The sequence below is a fragment of the Lampris incognitus genome, chromosome 9, assembly GCF_029633865.1.
Source record: "Lampris incognitus isolate fLamInc1 chromosome 9, fLamInc1.hap2, whole genome shotgun sequence".
NCBI classification, from domain to species: Eukaryota; Metazoa; Chordata; class Actinopteri; order Lampriformes; family Lampridae; genus Lampris; species Lampris incognitus.
Genome location: NC_079219.1, coordinates 40473875 through 40498662, shown reverse-complemented (window position 1 = coordinate 40498662; position 24788 = coordinate 40473875). Strand labels below are relative to the sequence as shown.

The 24788-nt window shown below is 43.9% G+C and overlaps 1 protein-coding gene across 1 annotated transcript in view; it reads left to right on the top strand.

Annotated features, from left to right (window-relative positions):
- adgrb1a (adhesion G protein-coupled receptor B1a) overlaps positions 1 to 23409 on the top strand; it is a 128367-nt gene extending 104958 nt beyond the window's left edge. The window contains exons 16-30 of the mRNA XM_056286986.1: positions 5372 to 5475; positions 6019 to 6121; positions 6634 to 6784; positions 6872 to 6941; positions 7262 to 7328; positions 8233 to 8318; positions 9229 to 9288; positions 12488 to 12586; positions 14200 to 14371; positions 14609 to 14704; positions 14817 to 14856; positions 16250 to 16911; positions 18955 to 18990; positions 19250 to 19408; positions 23215 to 23409. Of these exons, the coding sequence (XP_056142961.1) occupies positions 5372 to 5475; positions 6019 to 6121; positions 6634 to 6784; positions 6872 to 6941; positions 7262 to 7328; positions 8233 to 8318; positions 9229 to 9288; positions 12488 to 12586; positions 14200 to 14371; positions 14609 to 14704; positions 14817 to 14856; positions 16250 to 16911; positions 18955 to 18990; positions 19250 to 19408; positions 23215 to 23409 (2100 nt within the window). The remainder of the gene's footprint in view (positions 1 to 5371; positions 5476 to 6018; positions 6122 to 6633; positions 6785 to 6871; positions 6942 to 7261; positions 7329 to 8232; positions 8319 to 9228; positions 9289 to 12487; positions 12587 to 14199; positions 14372 to 14608; positions 14705 to 14816; positions 14857 to 16249; positions 16912 to 18954; positions 18991 to 19249; positions 19409 to 23214) is intronic.
- The last annotated feature ends 1379 nt before the right edge of the window (positions 23410 to 24788 follow it).

The window sequence follows — 24788 nt, the reverse complement described above, 5'->3', positions numbered from 1 at the left end:
AACAGAACGAGCCAAAACGAGCGTCATGTCGCTCTACCAGCGGCGTAGCTTGATTACGCGCTGATGCGGCAGGCACGCTGATGACGTTTTTATGGACTTGCGTCATAGCCTGCGATTCAGTAGGTGTTATCGTATAGTCTACATACATCAAACTTGGTGTCGTACCCAAGTTCATTAGATCCATATTGCACAGTGTGGCTTGCAGTAAACGTATAGGATTGCTAAAATCGCACAATCTGTAGGAGGTTTTAAGCATGTAACAAATGTAAACAAAAGCCTTAACAAATCAATCTATAAGCGATATGTTCACTGAAAACACTCAAAATAAATTTAATTTGACTCATGTAATGTGGCCTGGCTTTATTGTCTTGTAGTTCCATATCGTCTGGATGAGCTGAACCATGAATTCAGCAACATAACATAACATAATCAGGTAATGACCACATCAAACCTCCACACAAGTATCAAAACCAAACATCACAGTGTGCTACAATACGGCCAACTAAAGCAGGGCACAGTATACTCTGCATAGTTTTTCGGCACAAATAAGACACGGATAGGTCAAATAGCAAAACAACCTATTAACACAAATGTATGAGCATTAAATCAAAAGCAGAGCATGCCAGCCTGCCTACAAGAGATGGAGTCCTCATCAACAACAGTTAAACTTACCCATCACGTACAGATGAGCACAGTAATTTCTTGGTACAATTAAGATATAAAATGTGAGGGTCACGTATCAAAAAAACAAGCCTATTACAGCACACACATGCATTAGCATTGCAAATACCAACAGAAATAGGCCAGGCTACCTACAAGGGATCCAGTCCTCATCAACACCCATCGCATACAGTACAGTGCTAACAGTATACTGTATGCGATTGGTGTTGATTAAGTGAGAATACAGTTAATTAGGTGAGAATAGCCATTACCTTAAAACAGAAGCGACCACAGAGGCCTGGGATCAGCTGCCTTTACTATTCGTCCAGAAGCCCATGATGTAGACTGGCGATGAGCTGATTTAATTCAAGATGTGGTGAAGGATGTTGGGTCGAATCTCTCCAAAGGGGTCCATTAAGATCTACAAAAAAGGAGCAATGAGAGACTGTTTTCATGCAACCTATTGCAGGTCTTTCTATCAGTATTATCAACTGCAGAAAACCCCCTCTCACACTCAGATGAGGTGGGCAGGTATATGTTCTGCTTGCTGTAGAAAGCTTTTCAAGCATTTTGCCGGGTGCTTTATCTTGTAACTTCCAGTCATGGAACTCCTCAACCGCCTCTCTGTCTGGTTCGCCAAGTGATTTAGCAAGTGTCCATACCTCGTTTTCTCCATACAGGATCAAAGCATTGCAGTTCTGTGGCCAAAAGTGCTTATCCAGAGGTTTCAGCATCTGGACAAGGTCTGATTCTGTCATTAGCTTTGTGAGACTTTCAATCACAGATTGATAGAACTGACTCCAGTTAATCTTGCCCCTGCCCTCAAGGAGTTCAACATCTTTAAACAGGCCGTGCACTGTTTGGCCTTCAGTGTGGATTTACCTCTACTCACTTTCATGGCTGTCAGTATATCAATAGTCTGCTGAATGTGGTGACTGCCATCCACTAGAGACATGTCTCTTGCTGAAGTTTCAGTGAGTGAGAGGCCCTGCAGCTCACAGAGAATGTATTTCATGCAAGCCAGATCCAGTAAAAACCCAGAGTTTGTGTAGCCCCAGGAATTTCTTCCTCTCAGTGTCACTGCGAGATGTGTCCTTAGTTGCTGTTTTGAAGTGGTGCGCTACACCAGGGTAGTTATTCCAGATTGATTTTACAGTATTAAAATTTCGCCACCCACCTGATGTTGAATATCTGTCCGATTCTCAAAATTTGCATATTTACATCTGCAGCTGCTTCCTCGAGCAATCTCACATTTTTGCAGACTGGTGGTACAGAGAGTACAGCTTGGAGATAATAATAAAAAATAAAAAAACTCGAAGTGTTTATATCCAGCAACCTCTGAGAGAGTCAACAACTGCCAATTCAAGGCGGTGGGCCTGGCAATGTATGGACTGAACGTTTGGGAAATGCTATTTAAGCCTTGCAATCACTCCAGTGGTTTTGTGTAGTGATGCTGATGAGGTGTTTCCCCAAAAACTCATCATATAATCCCGTGTGGTGAAAGCTGTGCCTCAAACTGTTGTAAATTGATTGTGTATCTGTGCCCTGTGTCAGGTCCGCAATGTCTCAAAATACATTGTCCATATCTCCTTTCCCACTCACATCCCATAAGCACGTCCACCTACTGTGCTTTCATCAATGCCATCCATTTATCCATTATCCAAACCGTTCGTCCTGCTCTCAGGTCGCGGGGATGCTGGAGCCTGTCCCAGCAGTCCTTGGGCGGCAGGCCGGGAGACACCCTGGACAGGCCGCCAGGCCATCACAGGGCCCGACACACACACACACACACACACACACACACACACACACACACACACACACACACACACACACACACACACACACACACCGAGGGACAATTTAGTATGGCCGTTTCATCTGACCTACATGTCTTTGGACTGTGGGAGAAAACCGGAGAAAACCCACGCAGACACGGGAAGAACATGCAAACTCCACACAGAGGACGACCCCCAAGGTTGGACTACCCCGGGGCTCGAACCCAGAACCTTCTTGGTGTGATGCGACGCGCTACACTGCGCCACCGTGCCGGCCCATGTATGAATCATGCATCAATAATAGCCTAATTTTACGCATGATCCATGATGATGGAGACACAGAAAAAAAGAAAAATGCATAGCATATTGTCAATATTTTAGAGACCACCCCACTTTCTTTCCCCCAAATCATGTTTTCAGGGGAGTTCATGTCTTACTAAGGGGGGCCAAGCTCCCCCTGGCTCTCCCGTAGTTCGCACCCTGCACACACAGTGTGGCCATTGCGCATTTGGCGAGACCCTCTTGATTAGTGCCTGCAATCCCTTCGTTTTACCTGCCGTGGTCTGTGCACCATCCGTGCAAACGCCCGCACAGTTCTCCCACTTCAGCCCATGTTGCGTCAGGTAACAGTCAAGAAGCCCAAAGAGCCCTTCAGCTGTCGCTCCACTTGGGACGGACGTGCAAAACAGCAAATCCTCACACAGCGACTCTGACATGAGCAAGCGAACATAGGCAACAAACAAGCCGTTTTTATTGCTGTCAGTGGCCTCGTCCACTTGTAAGGCGAAACGTTTGTCTTTCAGTTTTTCAGTGAGTTGTTCTTCAAGGTCATTTGAAATGTCGCATATACGTCTTGCAGCTGTACCACCGGACAGAGGGACAGACAGCCTTCAATTGTCTTGTCAAACATAGTGGACACCATATCTAAAGCCGCGGGAAGCATGAGCTCCTCTGCTAGTGTGTGTGGTTTCTTGCACTGGGCAGTTGTGTAAGTGACTTTGTATGATGCCGTTGGTGCTTTGTTGTTCACCGATGCAGCTTTTACAAAGCAGTGTTGCTGCTGACGGTATGCACCAAGTTCTCTGGAAGAACTCGAGTGGCTTATTGACGTGACTGGGGTGTAATGTCTCTAAGTGTCTTCTTAATTTGTTTGGTCTCATACTACCAGCTGCCACCAGTGGTCTCTCCTCATCTCCCATCACATTCCCTGTGACCCCAAGACAGAGATAGGCTTCGTCATATGTTCTTAACTTGTTTTTTGGTTGATTACCGTCAGCTAAGCACTTTGTTTTGTTTGTCTCGGGAGCACCGCCTGTCTTTCTTTTCGTCCCGGTCAAATATCTCTCCATTCTGTGACCTACACACTCTCTGCCTCATGAAAGCACGTTTTGTTGATTGTTCCGCCGTGAAGAACGATTCCAATGTCGAAACTGTAGTTCCGCACTACACCCCCCCCACCCTCGGTCACGCAAGCCCCCCCCTTCATGCCTCTGTGCCACCCAGGGGTGAGGGGGGGGCACCACACACTTTGAGAAACGCTGCCCTAACCCTAACCAATCTTACTCCTTATGCCTAAACCTAACCAACCCAACCAACGAAGGCCACGAGTACTACTAGCCAATCAGAGGCAGCGTAGGGTGAGTCATGACTTTGCCGTGCGACACACCAATGTGTTCTCATGAACGGTTCGTGTGATATCACACGAAAAGTTATATTAAGGGCAGTATAGTGGCGCTGTTGCCCCACAGCAAGAAGGTCCTGAGTTCGAACCCCAGGCTGTCCCGGGTCCTTTTGGTGTGGAATTTGCATTTTTCTCCCCATGTGTGCGTCAGTTTCCTCCTTTCCGTGTACATTAGGTTAATACCCTTGCCTGTGCCCCTGAGCAAGGCGATGGGAAGATGCAAGGCATGGTAAGAAGACCCACTGCTCCTAGCTACACGGCTGCCCACTGCTTCCGTGGTGCATGTTGGGATGTGTTAAATGCAGAGATGAATTTCCCCCCGGGGATTACTAAAGTACATAATATCTAATGTTATTTTATCTTATTTTCATACTCAGGCCAATTGGAGAGCTGATCCCAAAACCATTTGCTTTGAGAGTTTGGTACAAGTGTGAAAGCTGTTTTCAATCCCAGGTGTTGTTCTGTGTGTAAATAATATGCATTGTTGTCATTTATAGTTTTACTTGTTGAATGTGTTTTGTTTTTTCAGTCCTTAATATGATCTGAGAGTGTTCTCAGGTCCACCTCATAAACGGTGGTCTGGGGATGGCTTCTGGCACTCCCTGGTGTGCTCCACTGCTCTTTACAACTTGTAATGTTGAAGAGCTTCCCTTAATACTATGAACCTGTGTTTGCATAGAATAATGAGCCGTAAAGGAAAAATCAACATCCCACCTGGTCACACGAGACCAGCCCAGCTAGCTTATAGCTTTAAGCTGTCAGAGATGAGATGAGATGAGATGAGATGAAGTTTAGTTATAGATAGAAATGATCAAGATCACTGTATACACACACACACACAATGCCCATAATCATTTAATACGGCAGTCTACGCTGCAGCTGCTGCCATATTACAGCAGGCGTTGCCATGGCAACCCAGACAATTGGCTGCAGCAGCATGAAGGGGGTAGTTAGCTGTCAACATTTTAAGGTAGAAAAGGTTCCTTTTTAGTTCTGTGTGTAAAATATATATGTTGTTGTCGTTTATATTTTCACTTGTTCGAGGTGGGGTTTTTTTCAGTCCTTACTGGGATCTGAGTTTCTCTTTATTTATTCACCTTCAAGTCACCTTGCTCTCTAGGTAAGGCCCTAGCAGCAGTCTGTCTCTCCAGCCTCCTACATGAGGACCAGCTTTGTGTGCAGGTATAAGGATATTCTGCCAAGGTTTTCAGATTAACTGGTTCTTGTTTTGTTTTGTCTGTGTGTCTCACAGAACATGGATAAGACACAGCTACCATCAGTGACTCTGATCGTGGGCTGTGGCGTGTCCTCCCTTACGCTTCTGCTGCTCATCATCATCTATGTGTCAGTCTGGAGGTAAGACAGACCTTGTATGAGAAACCTGTGTAAGAAGTATTGTTGTGGGGCGCCCGGGAAGCGTGGCGGTCTATTCTGTTGCCTTCCAACACGGGGATCGCCGGTTCGAATCCCCGTGTTACCTCCAGCTTGGTCGGGTGTCCCTACAGACTCAATTGGCCATGTCTGCAGGTGTGAAACCGGATGTGAGTATGTGTCCTTGTCGCTGGGGGGGACTGGGAGGAATAGCGTGGTCCTCCCATGCGCTACGTCCCCCTGGTGAAACTCCTCACTGCCAGGTGAAAAGAAGCGGCTGGCGACTCCACATATATCAGAGGAGGCATGTGGTAGTCTGCAGTCCTCCCCGGGCCGGCAGAGGGGGTGGAGCAGCGACCAGGACGGCTCGGAAGAGTGGGGTTAATTGGCCAAAAAAATTCAATGGGGCTGAAAAAAAAAAGGGGGGGGATTTAATAAAAAAAAGAAGTGTTTTTTTCTGTTAGATCATGTCAGTGTATGCTACTATCACCACGTGTCACCTCATTTCCTTACCTTATTCTTCCACAGATATATCCGCTCTGAGCGCTCAGTGATCCTCATCAACTTCTGCCTCTCCATCATTTCCTCCAACGCCCTTATTCTCATTGGCCAGACACAGACAAGAAATAAGGTAGGTGTGCAACAACTGCTTCTTTAATAATCCTTTTTTTTCAAGATGTTAAAATAAAAAATCAGTAAGTGATTTACACATACAATAAATGTAAGCTTACAGTTGAGTTGGGCAGTACGACAATGATCACAAAAACGCTATCACTTTGCCAGTTAACATTAATTTTCAAACTTAGCCTATGCAGCATTCATCAGCTTAGATTCAGCACAACCAGACATAAATGCCCAACAGCTTCTCTGATTAAGATAATGACTGACAACTCCACATGTGTGCTTTCAGACAATAATTTTACAGACAAGCCTCAACAAGAATTGGTTAAGGTATGAACCAATCATAAAATTCAGTCTCCTTCGGAATTCTGAAGGTTGTGCCTTCTCTCTCTCTCTCTCTCTCTCTCTCTCTCTCTCTCTCTCTCTCTCTCTCTCTCTCTCTCTCTCTCTCTCTCTCTCTCGCGCGCGCTCTCTCTCTCTCTCTCTCTCTCTCTCCCCCCTGTCTCTCCATCAATGTTTCAGGTTCTGTGCACACTGGTGGCTGCGTTTCTTCATTTCTTCTTCCTGTCCTCCTTCTGCTGGGTTCTGACGGAGGCATGGCAGTCCTACATGGCAGTGACTGGCCGTCTCAGGAATCGCATCATACGCAAACGCTTTCTATGTCTCGGCTGGGGTGGGATTTATGTCTGCTCTCCATGACATACTGTGATTTGTTCCCTCTCTCTCTGTCCAGTGCCAATCTACCCTTGTGTCTTTCTAGGTCTCCCAGCCCTGGTGGTGGCAGTGTCTGTGGGCTTTACCAAGGCTAAGGGATATGGAACCTCTAACTAGTAAGCATTCTTACTCCCTGTGCCTTCTCATAGACCATGATAGAGGAAGGTAGTCTATATGGTCTACCTCCCTCTACAGCTGCTCTACGTACTGTGTCTGAGTATCATTTGTACATTTTAGGGGTCACATGCAGCACAATTAACTGCTTTCTCTTTCCTTTGGTGGTGTTTTTCATGACTGTTCACACGCATCTTCCTTTTTACACCATCCTGTCTCTCATTTTCTCCCTTTTTACCCTGCTACTTCTCCTCTACTTCTCTTCCCCTTTTTCTTATGGCCATTTCTCTCTCAATCCCTCCATCCTCTGTCTCTCCCCTAGCTGCTGGCTCTCTCTGGAAGGTGGTCTTCTCTATGCATTTGTGGGACCTGCTGCAGCTGTAGTCTTGGTACTTTGTTTTTCTGACTAAGCCTGACCAAGGAAATCCCTTTTTCTGAAATATTTAAAATGCCACTTGCTTCTAAATCCTGGGTGCTAAACCAAGAGAGCATCTATCACTCTTGAGCATTTTCATTTTTCACCCAGCACCCCTTCCCCTTCATCCATTTTAGAAAGCCTGCTCCTGACCACAGCAGGTGTCTGGTACACCTGACCAGCAGGTCCCTGGTACACCTGACCAGCAGGTCTCTGGTACACCTGACCAGCAGGTCCCTGGTGCACCAGCTGTGGTCATCACAGATAACAGTAAAGCCCGACCATGGACACGAAAAATTTGGCCATGTTATCAAAGTATTTTTATATATAAGCGGTATGATTTGATGAAACTTGTGGTATGTGACAACAGCCCTTTTGGGTACCATTGTGGGCAGAAGTTATTTGTGCTTAAATGTTTAATAATCTGTTTAGATCGCATGTGCCAAAACGAGAACATGTTCAGTCTGAGTAAAATAAAGATTTAATTAAAAAAAAAACACACACACAGACACACATTACTGCAAATTTGGATTTGTCATGATTATTTCTCAAAATACCACAAGTAGTCTATAGGTTATTGACGTTCCAGTCATCCTGTTGTTCGTGAACCACTCATATTTTACTCTGTCCCATGTCACTGCATCCACGATGTGGCTGCTTGAGATGGAAGAATGTTAAATTAGTACGATCTGAAGTTTGTTTGTGTGATAGGAGTTACTCATGTATATGTGTACTCTACTGTAGCATCATCATTTTGTCTTGAAAGACCCCATCTTCATTGCCATAGCCATCATCGTCATGGTTATTAGAACAGTGCTGCACCTTTTCTTAAATTCTGGTAAAATATTTTAATTTAATGTGTTTCTTCTCTCCCACAGGTTAACATGGTTATCGGGATTCTTGTTTTTAACAAACTGGTTTCCAAAGACGGCATAACTGATATGAAACTGAAGGAGAGGGCGGGGTATGCCTTACCTAACATATCCGTTGTGTGTGTTGACCTGTGAGCAGCATGACCAGCTCAGCCAGACAGACAGACAGCCAGACAGACAGACAGACAGACAGGCCTCCAGCATCTTCACATGAACATGTACTGGTGGAAGTGGTTTTACCTGACATGTAATCAGATACATGCCCTAACTCTCACTGTAGACATTAAAAAGCTGTTAATAAGAACAGAGAGAGGATTAAGAGGGGGGAGGTATCTTGTTGCATCCAGCAAACATCATAACATATATATGTGAGGTTGTAGGCTGGTGGAGCTATGTAGAGAGGGAGACCAGAATGAAAGGTGAGGACACATGGAGGGTCATTCTGGTTATTGGTCCAGCTCAGAATCAGCAAGATGATTATTCACCTCATTGCTTTCCTTTAGTTTCATGTGTCACTTTTACATATCCCTCCAGCATTTTGTTTGCAGGTGTCGCTATTGATGTAAACTTTATCAACGTTTGTCCATCGCCATCTTATTCTCCAGCTTGGTTGGTTATTGTAAAGGGAAGCAGGGCTCCACACAATGAGATTTCTCTATGGAGAAAAAAACGTACAAATGAATGAAACGTTACTTTGATCGAATGTATAAACAATGTGTTACTTTTTTCAGATCTGAAATATCACTTGCTTTGCCAAAGGAAGCAGCAATTTGGTTTTAACACACTTGCTGTTTGGCACACTGACAAAACAAATTCACCCTGCTCCCCTTTGCCTGTAGGCCATTTTGTCTCCATCGGCGTTGTCAATGCATCTGGATAATATTATTTTGATTCTCTGAATAATGTGTTTGTTTTCTTCAATGATCTCTGTGTTCAGTTGTACTTGTTTTTTGCTGTCTGAAGCCTCATGTTTGCACAGCGTCCCCTCTCTCTCTCACTCAGGGCTCAGCAGTCAGGATCACATCAGTGTCAGAGACCCCCTCTCATGCCATCCTTGATTGGGTAAAATATCTGCCATCCCGCCCTCCTCTTAATGAAAGGCCTCCAGCCCTGCCCATCACCAAACCTGCTGACTCTACTCCTCCAGCTCCTCTGATTGGCTTACTACTGCTTCCTCGCTACTTGCTACCTCGCTACCTCACTATTTACCTTACTAGTATATACTACAGTTATGCTTGCTAGGGTGCTTACTGGGAGTTCTGCAGGTTGAGTAAGGGAAAATATGGAACATACTCATAATGTTGTCTGTGCTGCTTGAAATTTACTATGAGCGTTTTGGATTTTTTTTTTCATGACACACAACATAGTTGGCTAGAGAGTGGGATTACATATTTTATGTGTGTGAATGTATGTGTGCAAGGAAAATAGTATGGCAACTGATTCTTATCAGTGTGTGTTTTTTATGCCTCCTTGAGTAATGAGTTGTGTGACAGTAAAAGCCGGTGCACAGTAGGTTGCTTATCCAGTAATTCGCTATCGTGCGACTGCACTCTCACAGAAACCGAAAGGAGTACACGGCTCAGGCAGTTCTGTGCAGGGGTAAAAAGCTGGTGATGAGGTGAAGAGATGTCGGTTTGGTTGTGGCCTTTGTGTAGTAGGCGGAGAAGGGGGTGAAGTGTCGTGGATTTCGTCTCTTTGTGTCTGGGCCCAGCAGTGCTGTCTGTCACGCTTGCATTTCACAAGATTCAGATGCATAGCATGTTTAATGAAGCTGATGAACGTGCGCAGCGTGTAACGTAGACTGCAGCAGCATCTGCATCAGGCAGCAGCGCTCACGCCTCTGACACGGCTCTGCCCAGAGAACTCCTGTTGTCCTACAAGTAGAATATAACTATGCACTATGCAATATACTGTAACGTTCATGGATAAGTAGACACGTTGTGGGGACAACGCAACCACAGGAACTGCCGCGGCCGGGAAGCGAACCTGTATCGCCCGCACCACAGGAGACATCGCTAACCGCTCGACTAAAGGTTCAAACCCACCAGTCAGCGTGTCTACTTATCCATGCACGTTACAATACTGTCGCGAATTCGAGAGGCAACCACAGGAACTGCCGCGGCCGGGACGCGAACCAGTATCGCCCGCACCGCGTGCCCCCCTCAGCGAACGCGTCCCAGTTTGAATCTTTAAGCCCGCGTTTGAACAAACCGTCCCCGCAGCCTCGCCAGGAAATGCGGCATGTCCACGTCAGATGGGAACGGGATTCGTGTGACAACTGTAAGCTAGCACTTTTAGCAAATCCTTTAGAGATCGATTGGGTTTCATGTCGAAGTAATAATTAAAAGCATACGTCGTTTAGAGCTTTTAAAACAGTGTGAAGTTGGCGGTTCAGATATAGGGATAGATTGGATCAGACCAATGTGATGTTTGTGAATGCTGTGTACTGTTTTTCCTCCCTCTCGTGCGCTGTCTGCAGCCGCACTTCACCCGCCTTCCGGTCAGAGAGACGGGCCAAGCGGTGTTGTATTTCCACACATCCTGATTGCTTTTTAATATCACCACCTACAGCACACATTTACTGGTCGTATTGCCCTTTTACTTGAAATTGAATTTCTGCTATGATGTGATTTTTTTTAATCCAGGCGACTAGAGGCTACAGAATCGATTACTTTAGCGTTTCGACTTTAATTGTTTCGCAGGAGGCCATTTTGTAACAGATAGCATCATTTTTGATGACGTGTCATTGTTTCCAGTGTCTTTATTTGTGCTTCACTGCAGAAGAGAAGAAAGAGCTGTGGACGAGAGCGCTCTTAAAAGTGTTGTGTGGTGGAAGAAACATAAGCTAGCCTGTCAATCACAACATCCAGAAGTCATCTTTGGTGCCCATATTAAAGCATTGTTCTAATAGTAGTCCGTGGACTACTATTTAATAGTATTTAATTCTATTTAATAGTAGTCCGTAGACTATGATATTTGTGGATGACATTGTGATCTGTAGTGAGAGTAGGGTGCAGGTTGAGGAGAGCCTGGAGAGGTGGAGGTATGCACTGGAGAGAAGAGGAATGAAAGTCAGTAGGAGCAAGACGGAATACCTATGCGTGAATGAGAGGGAGGACAACGGAATGGTGAGGATGCAAGGAGTAGAGGTGACGAAGGTGGATGAGTTTAAATACTTGGGGTCAACTGTCCAAAGTAACGGGGAGTGCAGTAGAGAGGTGAAGAAGAGAGTGCAGGCAGGGTGGAGTGGGTGGAGAAGAGTGTCAGGAGTTATTTGTGACAGACAGGTACCAGCAAGAGTTAAAGGGAAGGTTTACAAGATGGTTGTGAGACCAGCTATGTTATATGGTTTGGAGACAGTGGCACTGACGAAAAGACAGGAGGAGGAACTGGAGGTGGCAGAGTTGAAGATGCTAAGATTTTCACTGGGAGTGATGAAGAAGGACAGGATTAGGAATGCCCCTAACAGCAGCAGCCAAACGTAGTAGTAGTAGTAGTAGTAGTAGTAGTAGTAATAGGTTAAAGCATAGTTTTTGGAAAACAAAGAAATACCAGGTCATGATGAAGTGAATGACTGCAATAGCGGCTGGTTTAGTGTGCCTTGTGTACATGTGTGTATTTTTATGTGTGTGCATATGAGTTGAAGCTTAAATTTTGTTTGTAAGCCTTAGCATAGACCACACTATAACAAACAGTGTGGCTTTTACTTCGTCGCCAAAAATAGCCAAGGGGTAAAACAGACATATCATTAGAGGATTACAGACAAAGCTCCTCAATAGATGCAGGCCTTCATCACTGGACTTTAGATTTGAACCTCAGCTGCATTCAAAGGCAGATAAATGGGCAAGAATACAGGTGAATACAGATAGTACAGCTGACACCGAGCCCATCCCTCCTTCCCATGTGCACACAATACAACGCTCACGCATGTGTTAACATTCAGTAACGTCACACTGTGTTGGAAGTGCCTGACCCGCCACCAATCCCACCTTGCTGAGACACACATACACATGTCATACACATGTCATACACACGTCATGCACATGTCATACACGTCATACACACGTGAAAGTGAACACTGAAACACAAGAATGTAAGAAAACATGTATTCTGCCCAGCCCTGAGAGAGAGAGATAGTGAGAGACCACTGTGACTCACTGTTTTTGAATGTGCGTGTGTGTGCGCACATCTGTGTCAGTTTGTATGTAGGTGCATTTGTATCTGTTTGTGTATGTTACAGCGTGTTAATTTGACTTTGCAGTCAGATGACAGTGCCACTGTACAATATGACGCTCAAATGTGCCAAGTGCGGAGTTGTCTCTTCGGCTGACGTTTCCACCACAGCTACCAGTAACGCCATGTTAGTCCTTGCTAATTATTTTCCTTAACTGTCCTTCCGTCGATCTTTTCTTTATCTCTCCTTCTTATTCTCTTGATTTATTCTTTCCTCTCTCCCCCTCCTTCCTCTCTCGTGCACCTGCTGTGAAGAGTTCAGAATTCATGTGAGAGGCTGCTGAAGCCGATTTGAAAGTGAATCGTGTGTGCGGGACAGGGATGCCCGTTGTGTGTGCACTGTTTATGGATGTGTCTTGCACTGCCTTTCTCTAGCCTCAATACTTACAAATACATCTCTTTAACGCAGTAATAGTGTGTGTGTGTGTGTGTGTGTGTGTGTGTGTGTGTGTGTGTGTGTGTGTGTGTGTGTGTGCCTTCTGCACTGCTAAGAGCTGAGTTTCAGGAGTGACCGTGGTGCTCATGTTGATGATGGAAGGAGAAACTTATATAGTCAATAAACTTGTCACATCAATGAATGTGTTTGTGTGCGTGTATGTGAGTGTGGGGGGGTGGGGGGGGTCTTGTGTGTGTTTGGTTAGTTAACAGTTTAGTGGTATTATTTACTATTATTTTTGTGTGTCGAAACTATTATAACTGACAGCCAGTATGATTATTGGTGTGCAGTCGCTTTGCCCCAAAAATTAATCAAGTTAGACAACGCACAGAAGGAAAAGCAAAACAGTAGCTGTATTTGTCTGTCCAGAGAAGACACAAGAACAACAAACAATGAGGTGAAGATGGAATGAGTCACAGGGAAAAAGAAAAAAACAAACACAAATTCCAGTGGAACTAAAGAAACATCTAGTCTAGTCGATGACTCTTCTCCCATGAATCCCTCTGTTCTTCTACCTCTGCTTCTGTTTTCGCTTCATTTCACTTGATGCCCCCTCACTGCTCACCCTTCCTCCTCTTCCTCCTCCTATAGCACTCAATCCTGGATGGTTTGACTGAACCATCTCAAACATACATGCACGCTGTGTATGTCAATAATGTACACACACACACACAGAGAGAGAGAGAGAGAGAGAGAGAGAGAGAGAGAGAGAGAGAGAGAGAGAGAGAGAGAGAGAGAGAGAGAGAGAGAGAGAGAGAGAGAGAGAGAGAGAGAGAGAGAGAGAGATTCTGGACGTATGTTTTTGTAATAGTGGTTAGAATTGATTTGAATTAAGTTTTAGAAATGTAGACTGCAGCTTCTGTATTGTCAGTGAGATCAGTGCAGTAGAACAGTTTTAGAAATATTTAGGGTGAATTATTTAGCAATATTATTTTGTACTATTTTGTTAATGAAAAAGAGACAATGCTGTGCTTGTCGTGACATTGTTGTACCGTCATTTTGTACAGGTCTGCAGGTCTGCGACTGTACAATAAATATAGGATCTGATGGAAGAAAATCTCAACTTATTTGATTTATATATATATATATATATATATATATATATATATATATATGTGTGTGTGTGTGTGTGTGTGTGTGTGTGTGTGTGTGTGTGTGTGTGTTTACACATATGGAACAATTGTCACGTTAAACATACATTTGCACCACAATTTGCAGTAGGCAAAACGATGAACTGTTCTTTGTCATCTTGATGTGCACTGGCAAGTTTTCTTCCTGACGGCCATTTCACTCTCGTCCCACAGGGCATCGCTGTGGAGCTCCTGTGTGGTCTTGCCCCTGCTGGCCCTGACGTGGATGTCTGCTGTTTTAGCCATCACTGACCGGCGCTCTGCCCTCTTCCAGATCCTCTTTGCTGTCTTCGATTCATTGGAAGGCTTTGTTATTGTCATGGTGCACTGCATCCTGCGGAGAGAGGTAACACACACCGCTGTGTGTGACACATTCACCCCCTGCCCTGTTTCTGCCATCATCCATATCTGGTGCTTTGGGTTTTTCTGTTTCATACGCTGTGTTGGGGTGAGGTAGAGGCTCCTATGGAATGACACATTCTTGAATGTACTGATACTAATACTAGTACTTGAATGTACTGATACTAGGGATATGACTGGTCGTGGTGGCATAGCAATGTATGTGTTTGATGGGTTACTGCAGGTGCAGGAGGCCGTTAAGTGCCGTGTTGTGGACCGGCAGGATGATGCTAATGGAGACTCAGGAGGATCCTTCCAGAATGGTCATGCTCAGCTCATGGTGTGAATATTTGAATGTTGTTGTTTGGTTTTTTTTAAACCTTGGTATTATGGGTTTAATTGATGAGTATCGCTTTTTAATAAGTAGAGTTTTTTTTCTTTCCTATCCTCAGACTGACTTTGAAAAAGATGTTGACATTGCTTGTAGATCTGGTAAGTTCAATGTGTTTTACTGCACTTGTGTGTATGCACAGTAATAAAGTTAACCATTAAAATTCACTTTACTCACCAATGAAGTCATGAAATAATTCACCAATATTTAATCTATCATAAGTCATACGTAGTAGTACTACTCTTCCATCACTGGATTTTCAGGGAATTTTAGGGAAAATAGTCATTATTGAATTATTTTACAAACATTTTGAGTAATTGATTATTTGTCAATAATAATGTTGTTTGCATAATGGTGATCATTAACAGGTTTTCATCATTTACTCACTTCTTTTTTTTTGTGCTACTCTTCCAGCATATTCCATGCATTATCTAAACCCTCTTAATCCAATTCATGGTCCTGCGGCTCTGGAGTCTCTCCCAGCATGCACTGGGCAGAAGGCAGGGAGATATTCTGGACAAGTCACCACTACATCACATGGCCCCCACACACACAGTCACTCACACACCATGCACACTTATGAGAAATTAGAATATCTATATGGTGAAACACGCAAGTGGGAAGAAACATACAATAAGTACAGGGAGAACAATCAAACTCCACACAGATGGCTTGGAATTGAACCCCAGACTCTCTGGCTGTGAGGTGATAATGCTAACTAAAACACTGTGATGCCCCTGTCCAGCATATTGAGTACTTCAGTTTCATAGCCTTGTCAAAACAGATGTGAGGAATGTTGTTGCTCAATTCTTTGTGTGTTTTGCAGCCAACTTCTCAGCAGAATCCCCTCACGTAGCACCAAAAAGCTGTTTTAACAAAATATGTAGTGCAATGCTGCGACTAAATGCAATTGAACCCATAATCTGGGGGGTGGTATGAACGTGTGCTGAGCAGTATTATGCATATAACTAGGACCATCTGAGTCTTCTTCATGGCTGCTGTATAATAAAGTCTCCTCTGAAGCTGTGACATCAGATAGTGGTTCTTCCTCGCTACCCATGTGAAGCAGGACTGTGATTATTTCTTGAGAAGTATATCAGGAGAAGCATCTGGACCAGAAAAGCTCTTGAGACATGGAAAGGCCCAATCGAGGGAAAATTGAAAAGAACGGGGCCAAATTATTTTTTCTTTGTAGTGATGGGAGTGTTTGTACCATATTTGTCTGGCAGATAGAATGTTGTTTGTTGTTGTTTACCACTTGCAATTTCACTACAAACCAACAGGGGTTATCGTGAAATGGGGTCAGGTCACTAGCTCTAGGCAAGAACAGTGTCAATGATATACAGTCTATTGAGTATTGAGTTATTTCATCAACCAAAAAAATAATAAACTGCTAGAGCTGTCGCTGGGAGGCTCTGAGGTTTTGCGCGTTGGCTTGACTGTTCTCTGTTGGCCTGACTCTTCTCGTGCCAACTTTCTTTCCCTTTTCTCTAGGTACGCTGAAGCGCTCCTCCCTCCAAGGGGAGGAAAAAGCCTCCTCTGGGACTGTCACACTTCAGAAGGGTCCTAACTTCAACACCATGCCAGCTAGCATGGCCAAAGTTCACCTCCAGAATGTGGCCAACTACACCAGCCACACACTGACCCTTCGCAGGGAGAAGGGTGCTGCCAAAGGCATCAGCACTGAGCTGCCAGGGGCCAAGTCAATCTATATCTGTGATGGTGAGCTCTTCAAGCAGCTAGATGGAGAGCTGGCTCGCGGGTCTGGTGAGGGGAGTGGCCCTGAGGGTGCGGGCACAGGCCCAGGGTATGTGTGTCTGCCCACCAACAACACAGGCACCCTTAAGCCTGCCAAGGGCAAAGAGGACCAGACGTCAAAGTACAACATCAGCATAGAGCAGCTCCCCCAAACCAGGCTCATCCACCTGGCCAACCCTGCCAGTGCTGAACCTGTGCCTGGCTTTGGGCTGAAGAGCCTGCCCGCTGACCAGGTCAGTGTTTCCTGTTCAGAGAGAGACTCACCAATCCACAACCTGCAGAATATTTCCCGAGACTCCCAGGTGGCCAACAGCATGTGTGATGGAGGTGACTCTGGGAACTCTGGTATGATGTCCAAGAGTGAGACTGTCTCCACACTGTCCATGAGTTCTCTGGAGGTAAAACCATACAAGCATTCTGTCTACTCAAGATTAAAATGTGTTCATGCCATACTCATTCATCAGTGCTTAATTTTTAAATCACAAATTACTGGAACACTTAGTTCCCCCAGTATTACATGACTTCACCGGCTTAGACTTTTCAGAATGCATAACACATGCCAGCTTTTTGTCTTTTCATTGTTGTTTTAGCAGTGGCTGTAATCCTACTCTGTCATGTGGACATGCTTATTGACATGTGTATTGATATATAGTACAGCAGTAGTAAAGAATAGCCCAATAATTTCTCTTAGGCTATTGGCCTAATTTTGTCACTCAGCCAAGTAGATTTTGTGTTAGGAGACAGTCCATGCACACAGCATAAAGTTCTGCACCAAAGCACTGCAGACATTTTGTTTGATAGGCAGGCTATATTGTGTATGACATAGTGCTCTATTCATTTATTTGAAATCAAATCAAGCCAGCACTACAAGTAATAACATGTGGCCCAATCAGCAAATTTGGTAAATAAAAACGAGTGGTAAAATAGGACGGTTTTATATTTATTTTGAATAGAATAGGATTTGTGGGGCGTCTGGGTAGCATAGCGATCTCTGCCTACCAACACGGGGCTCACCAGTTCAAATCCCCATGTTACCTCCGGCTTGATCGGGCATCCCTACAGACACAATTGGCCGTGTCTGCAAGTCAGAAGCCGGATGTGGGTATATGTCCTAGTCGCTGCACTAGCGCCTCCTCTGGTCGGTCAGGGTGCCTGTTGGGGGTGGGGGGGAACTGGGGGGAATAGCGTGATCCTCCCACGCGCTATGTCCCCTTGGTGAAACTCCTCATTGTCAGGTGGAAAGAGTGGCTGCGACTCCACATGTATCGGAGGAGGTACTATGTGGTAGTATGTAGCCCTCCCCGGACTGGCAGAGGGGGTGGAGTAGTGACCGGGATGGCTCGGAAGAGTGTGGTAATTGGTCGGGTACAATTGGGGAGAAAAATAATAATAATAGGATTTGCATGACACAGGCCAGTTCGCCCACACAATGTGAGATCCATGCAGAGTTCTTGGAATGCAGACTGTCAAATCTGACAGGTCCAGGAACAGGGAACGCTCAGATTTGTACTTTGCACTTAAAGTACACAAGAGCAGGCACACTCACATAACAACAATGACCATGATTCCAAAATTGGTTATTATTGTTTTCTTCTATTGGCTTTTTGTTTGCTCAAAAGCTCATCTCATTTCTACTGTCATAAGCAAGCCTGTTAAAGTTTCCACAAAAAGTAGCCTGATTTGGCTCGGCCTCTTTACAGATACAATCTCTCAGAAGGTCAGTTTTGACTCTGCTTCATGTGCAGACATCAGGCACTGGGTCAGTCAACACACCGATTAACACACAAGACATCTGCCTGCTGGTGTTTTATCACTTCAGGGCCAAACACTCCCAACAATTCAATGCAAGGCAGCAGCTGCCACCAGAACCAAGTAGCCCGAAGGTCAGGTTTTCCTACGCCACTCCTTGACAAAGGACTGAAAGGTCACACAGCCACAAGCTGTTTACTGCAAGCTCACACCAACAGGATTGGCATGATCAGTGACAATATTTGTTTTCTTATGACTCACTATTCCACTCCAAGCCCCAAAATCAACTCTCCTTGTGCTAAGTGGTCCGGCTACACAGAATGAAATACTGAAAACACTCTGCCTCACATTTTATCTCCTTACACGGCATGTATTATCAAAGCACATCTTTAATCTCTGTCCGATTTTGTCTTTCTGCATGCTCAATAATCCAGGTAAGGAAATCACAGAAAGTTGAATCAGCTCATCTGGACATGTTTATTGAGAGAAACTCTAGTTAATGGTCATGGCGGTTTGCATATGAAACTGATCATTGGTTTCGGTCATTATGCCACTGTATTGTTTATAAGGGTGGGGATATCTGCAGTCAGCTGAAACTGAAGAGGTCACTTAGATGATGATGAAACGTTTCTCTCTCAATAAAGTTGTGTCCAGATGAACTGACTCAACTTTCTGTCTGTCCTATTTTGCAGAGAAGAAAGTCACGCTATGCTGAACTTGACTTTGAGGTAATTTTAGTCTCTTTTCCCCACATGTTTCAAAAGGCTTTTAAGTCTTATAGACCTGCAGTAAAGTTTTTCATTATCGCTCATCTTTCAGTGTTGTAGTTACTGTATGTGTTATAGCAACTGCAAATAGCTAATGATAACTAATTAACTCATAATTATTCTAATTTAGTTATGAATGGATTACGTAAGATTGATTGCAGCTACTACAAAGGTCTTAAGTTTCATGTCATTTACTTAATATCTGTGTTGTCCCATATAGAAAATAATGCACACCCGCAAACGTCACCAGGACATGTTCCAGGATCTGAACAGGAAGATTCACAGTGCAGATAAAGACAGAGAATCTCCACCTGTTGATGGCAAGGCTGCCAAAAGATGGAGCGTGTCCTCTGCCAGCAGTGACAAGACTAACATGAGTGTAAGAGATTCTGTTTCCACTCATCTTATTTCTCATGTTTTGATTTCCTCCTCCTCCTCCTCTTCCTCCTCCGGCTTTTTCCCTGTTTCCCACGGGTCGCTGTGAGGCCACGGTGGATTTGATAGTTTACATCGGTACCCTGTGAGGGCACAGCACCAATGGCTGTCTTGTTAATCTACATACTGATTTGGACAAATTGTACATCGGACGCCCTTCCTGACCCAACCACTAACCCTATGGATGTTTTAATGTTTTAATTTTATGAAGAATTTTATTGATCTATTTTATTTATTTATTTTATTTTATTTTATTTTACATTATTGTTTTTATGTTATATTTAATTTTATATTTCATGTTTTAATTTATTATATTTTAAAATTTCAGACATCTAGCCATATAGAAGACTACATACCTGGTTAAGTCCTCCATTTTTTCCCTTGGTACTCAGATTTCAGCCAGGGCTAGAGTCTTAACAGTTTTACTACCTACCAGACCAATCCACGTTCCTTTCCTTAAACTAGCTCTTTGAAATGGTAGTTAATCATCCAGCCACCCATCCATCCATTATCTAAACCGTTTATCCTACTCTCAGGGTCGCAGGGATGCTGGAGCCTATCCCAGCAGTCACTGGGCGGCAGGCAGAGAGACACCCTGGACAGGCTGCCAGGCCATCAACCCCCCCCCCACACACACACACACACACACACCTGGGGACAATTTAGTATGACCTACATTTCTTTGGACATGTAGTTAATCAAATGGTAGTTAATCAGTCACACGTTTATTCACCGTTTTGGCGTTAGAATGTTATTTTGCTAAATAATATCTCAGGGGAAGAGCACATCTAGTGGGCAGAGCAGAAACCCTTTCTTGATTTTTAAAAAGTTACAGGGAAACAATCACGAATTTCAACATTATCTCTATGTTGAAGGCATAGCCCTCCATTAGCATGCATAATACTGCACCGTGCTCTGTGTCTCTGAAAAACAGCAGACCTTTTGCAGAAAAGTGAATTGCTGTCTTTATATGGCATTCAGTGCAACAGCTGTGCATTGTTATTTGCATTTTCGTTTACAATGTCGCCTATCTCATCGTTGACCACCGAAGGTAACGGCAAATCAGGGAGTAAGTGTAACTTTCACAGTCATGGATTGTCTGCCAGCGTTGTTGCTGGCAGACACTTTTCCCCATAATGTTGGAGGTGTCTCAGAGACACGCAGATGACTGTTCAGTTTTATGGATGCTAATGGTGTATTATCCTAAAAACATAGATAATGTAGAAAATTGTGTTTGTTTCCCTTCACCGTTTTGGAGAATATGAGGTTTTTGGCCTAGACTTGCATCACAAACTCCAGCAAGTCTTCTGCCTCTTTCCCTTTTAAAAATTTTTTTTATATATATTTAAAGAGAGACTGACATGCCCTTTCTGAACACTTTTTTTTTAACATTAGGAGTTTGAATCATACCCGAAAATAGGTGTGGTTTTATGAATTCAAAACTATTGGCTAGTCCTCCTGGGTGGGCGGGGCTCGGTACTGCGCGTCACTTACAAAAAATGTCGGAGCGCGAGAGGGAGATCCTCTGCGAGGATTACTGTTTCGAGTAGGAGGATTCGCTGATACAAATAACTGATAGCTAGCTAAGCTAGCTAGCTAGCTAGCTAGCTAGATAGATAGAAAGATAGATAGCAATTACATCGTAGCAAGATTGATAATAAAGTCTCAGCAAAATAGCACAAACTCGAGCCAAGTAGCTAGCAGGAGCGGGTGAAAGAACGGCTTCTCCGTGGTTTCACAGTATCTCGCTACGGACACCCCCTATATGTAAATTGAGTGGCGTTACGTATCCACCGGCACAGTTTGTCATTGGACACCATCTACAGTCAATCACAGATCTCTCGCGAGTGGCCGCAGACACGCTGTTTTGCCACTGAATTTCTCTGTGGTCACATTCCAACTCGGAACATAGCCTATCAATAGGAATTTTCATATTTTGATTGTCAGTATCACTTTAACTCTGCAAAAACTGAGTTATATCAAATAGTTAATAGCTCACGGCGATCAGGCACTTTCCCAAAGTCGCTAAAAATAGCTGCCATTAAGCCACTCCTAAAAAAGAGAACTCTGGATACCTCTGTGTTAAATAACTATAGACCAGGTTCAAATCTTCCTTTTATAGCTAAGATCACAGAGAAAGTTGTGTCTAATCAACTCAGCAATTATTTTTTTGAACTCAAATGGTCATTTGACAAATATCAATCAAGTTTCCGACCTAACCACAGTACTGAAACAGCTCTTATAAAAGTGTTAAATGATATATGGCTGAATACTGACTCAGGTAAAATATACGTTCTGGTTTTACTTGATCTCAGTGCGGCATTTGACACTGTAGATCGCAAAAAAAATCTGTTGGACAGGCTGGAACATTGGGTATGACTTTCTGGAGCAGTCCTTAATTGGTTCAGGTCTTATTTAGAAGACCGGAGTTACTTTGTCACCACTGGCAGTTATGAATTTGATAGAGCGGCTATGACATGCAGAATCCCCCAGGGATCTGTTCCTGGACATCCCGTACTTAATCTGTACATGCTGTCTTGAGGCTAAATTCTTCAGAGCATCAACATGGATTACCGTAGTTATGTAGATGATAATCAGATATATCTGGCTCTCTCACCTGATGATCTGAGCCCAATAGACTCATTGTGTCACTGTTTTGAGCAGATAAATAATTGGATGATCCAAAACTTTCTTCAATTAAGTAAGGAAAAAAAAGAGATTCTTGTGTTTGGCAACAAAGAGAACTATTATAAATGAACAACTCAAGTCTCCAAGCTCTAAAAACCAAAGACCAAGTCCGAAGTCTTGGCATTTTAATAGACTCAGATCTCACACTCACCAGACATATCAAAGCAATCACTAAAACAGCCTTCTATCATCTTTAAAATATAGCCAGAATCAATGGTTTGGTATCCTAAAATGACCAAGTGAAGCTCATCCATGCTTTTATTTCCAGTAGAATTGATAACTGTAATGGTCTCTTAACTGGTCTTCCCATAACGACCATTAAACAGCTACAGCTTATTCAGGATGCTGCTACTAGAGTTTTAACCAGGACCAAGAGAACAGAGCACATTACTCCGGCCCTGAAACCTTTACACTGGCGTCCAGTTAGTTACAGAATAGATTTTAAAGTGCTGCTACTTGTCTACAAATCACTGAATTGTGTAGGCCCAGAATACATCACTGACATGCTTGAATAGTATAAACCGGGTAGGGCTCTAAGATCCATGGACTCAGGTCAGCTAGTTCAGCTCAGAGTCCAAACCAAACATGGTGAAGCAGCATTTAGCTGTTATGCTGCATGCAACTGGAACAAACTACCAGAAGATCTTAGATGTGTCCCAAATATAGCAATTGTTAAATCTAGGTTAAATATATTCCTCTTTTTTGTGTGCCTATGATTGAGCATTAAAACTTGCACCTTATTCCTTCCGCACTATAATTCTGGAAGTAGATCTCTAGTCACTCCCAGCGAGGAAGTGACTTATGTTTTTATTCTATTTTTTTTTACATTGTATTTTCTTTTTATAGTACCTGTCTTTTAATTACTATTTCAAATAACATGTTATGTACTTTACACCCTTTTGATTGTATTCTATATATGATTGTTCCTATTGGTTTTTATTTACTCTCTTTTAATTATGTTTTATATGGCTGTTCCTTTTCTGTTTTCATTTGTGTGTTAGCACACTGAATTGTCCTGTGTATGAAATGTGCTATGTAAACAAACTTGCTTGCTTACATCAGGACAAGCAGCAGACACCCAGCAAGAGGGCTTGGGAGGGCATCAGGAAGACCCACTCTCCCCCATCCTGGGTAAGGAAGGACCTGGAGACGGTAGCGGCATCACCCCTGGAGATGCAGACTGTGGAGTGGGAGAAGGCCAGCGCCACCATCCCTCTGGTGGGCCAGGAGATCATGGACCTGCAGACAGAGGTGTGAAAGAACGGGCTGCCCAACCCCCACGGCCTTACTCCCCCCCCCCTCCTCTGCTATCAGACAAACACACAAACACCAAACACACTTCTGCATAAAGCTGGATGAAACCAACTGAGAAGTGGGGAGAGGGAAGGAGGATGAGTCAAAGAGAGTGAGTGATGAACTAAAGTCAAAGCGGCAATATCAGAGATATTCAGAAAACAACTTTAACTGATTAGAAAGAGAACAGGTGTGTACTGACTCTTTTCATGTCATTTGATGTTGGAACAAAATTCCTTGCCTATTAATATGTTAGAAAAAAACTGAATATTGGTCACGCTTATATACAGTTTATGGTCCTGGATATCAAGTCAATTGGTTTACATTGCATCAGACTCAGCCAATGTATGTGAATCATACAGTCTTATAAACAACATCCAAAATGTAACCATGCAATGTTTACCCATTGTGTTAAATGGTTGTAATGTGATTTTTTATGATTATGTCTCCTTTTATTTCTCCCCTCCGTTATTGGTATTATCACATCACTTTTCCACTCTCTCCCTCTCCTGGTGGATGCTTGGTGGGTTGGTGTGTGGGTGGTATTGGGTGGAGAAATGGGTAGCATATGCCTCTGGACTCCTCTTCTCTCTAAAAAAAGAACCCGGAAAGGAGCAGATCCCAAGGGACAAGCCCCACATACACAGGCGATGGGAGAGGCAGCAAAACTGCACCCGTGTGCCCCTCAATGCCCATCCCTTGATTACTGTCTCTTGGATGCACCTCAGCCCACATCTGCCCTTCCATTTCCCCTGCCAAGTTTAGAGGAGAGCCGGCCCACCCGGCACACAGGCACAGGGCCAAGCGAAGGTATCACTCTCCCATTGGCTGAAACCACTGAAACATAATGGCAGGCCTACATCCTTGCCCACCCATCGTAGTTGCCCTGAGGGACATCATGGAGAGCCATAAAGGCCGGGATCCTCAGTGAGCTCATCAGGTGCCGAGCTGATGACATGCCGTTTGGCTCGGCTGCTCGACATACAAGCAGCCCTTGGTAAATGTATTGCAAACATGACGGATCTCTATAAAACAAAGTAAAGAGAAGCTACTAACGTCTTATTGTGTGTGTAAGTGCGTACGAAAGAATTGTGTTAAATAATGGAAGATGAGATGAGTAAATGAATAGATCTCTAAATATGTATGGTATGATGACTATATACTGTAAGACATCACATAGCTTGGGAGTGCAGTGGTGGATGGGGTGGTGGTGCACACAGAGAAAGCACAAGGCTCTCTTGGAGTCATGATGTACAGCATTGTAATTATTTCAACAGAGTTCTACAGAATGGATTTTAGCCTATAAATATCTTTCTTACTGTGCTTGGGGATAGTTGTTATCA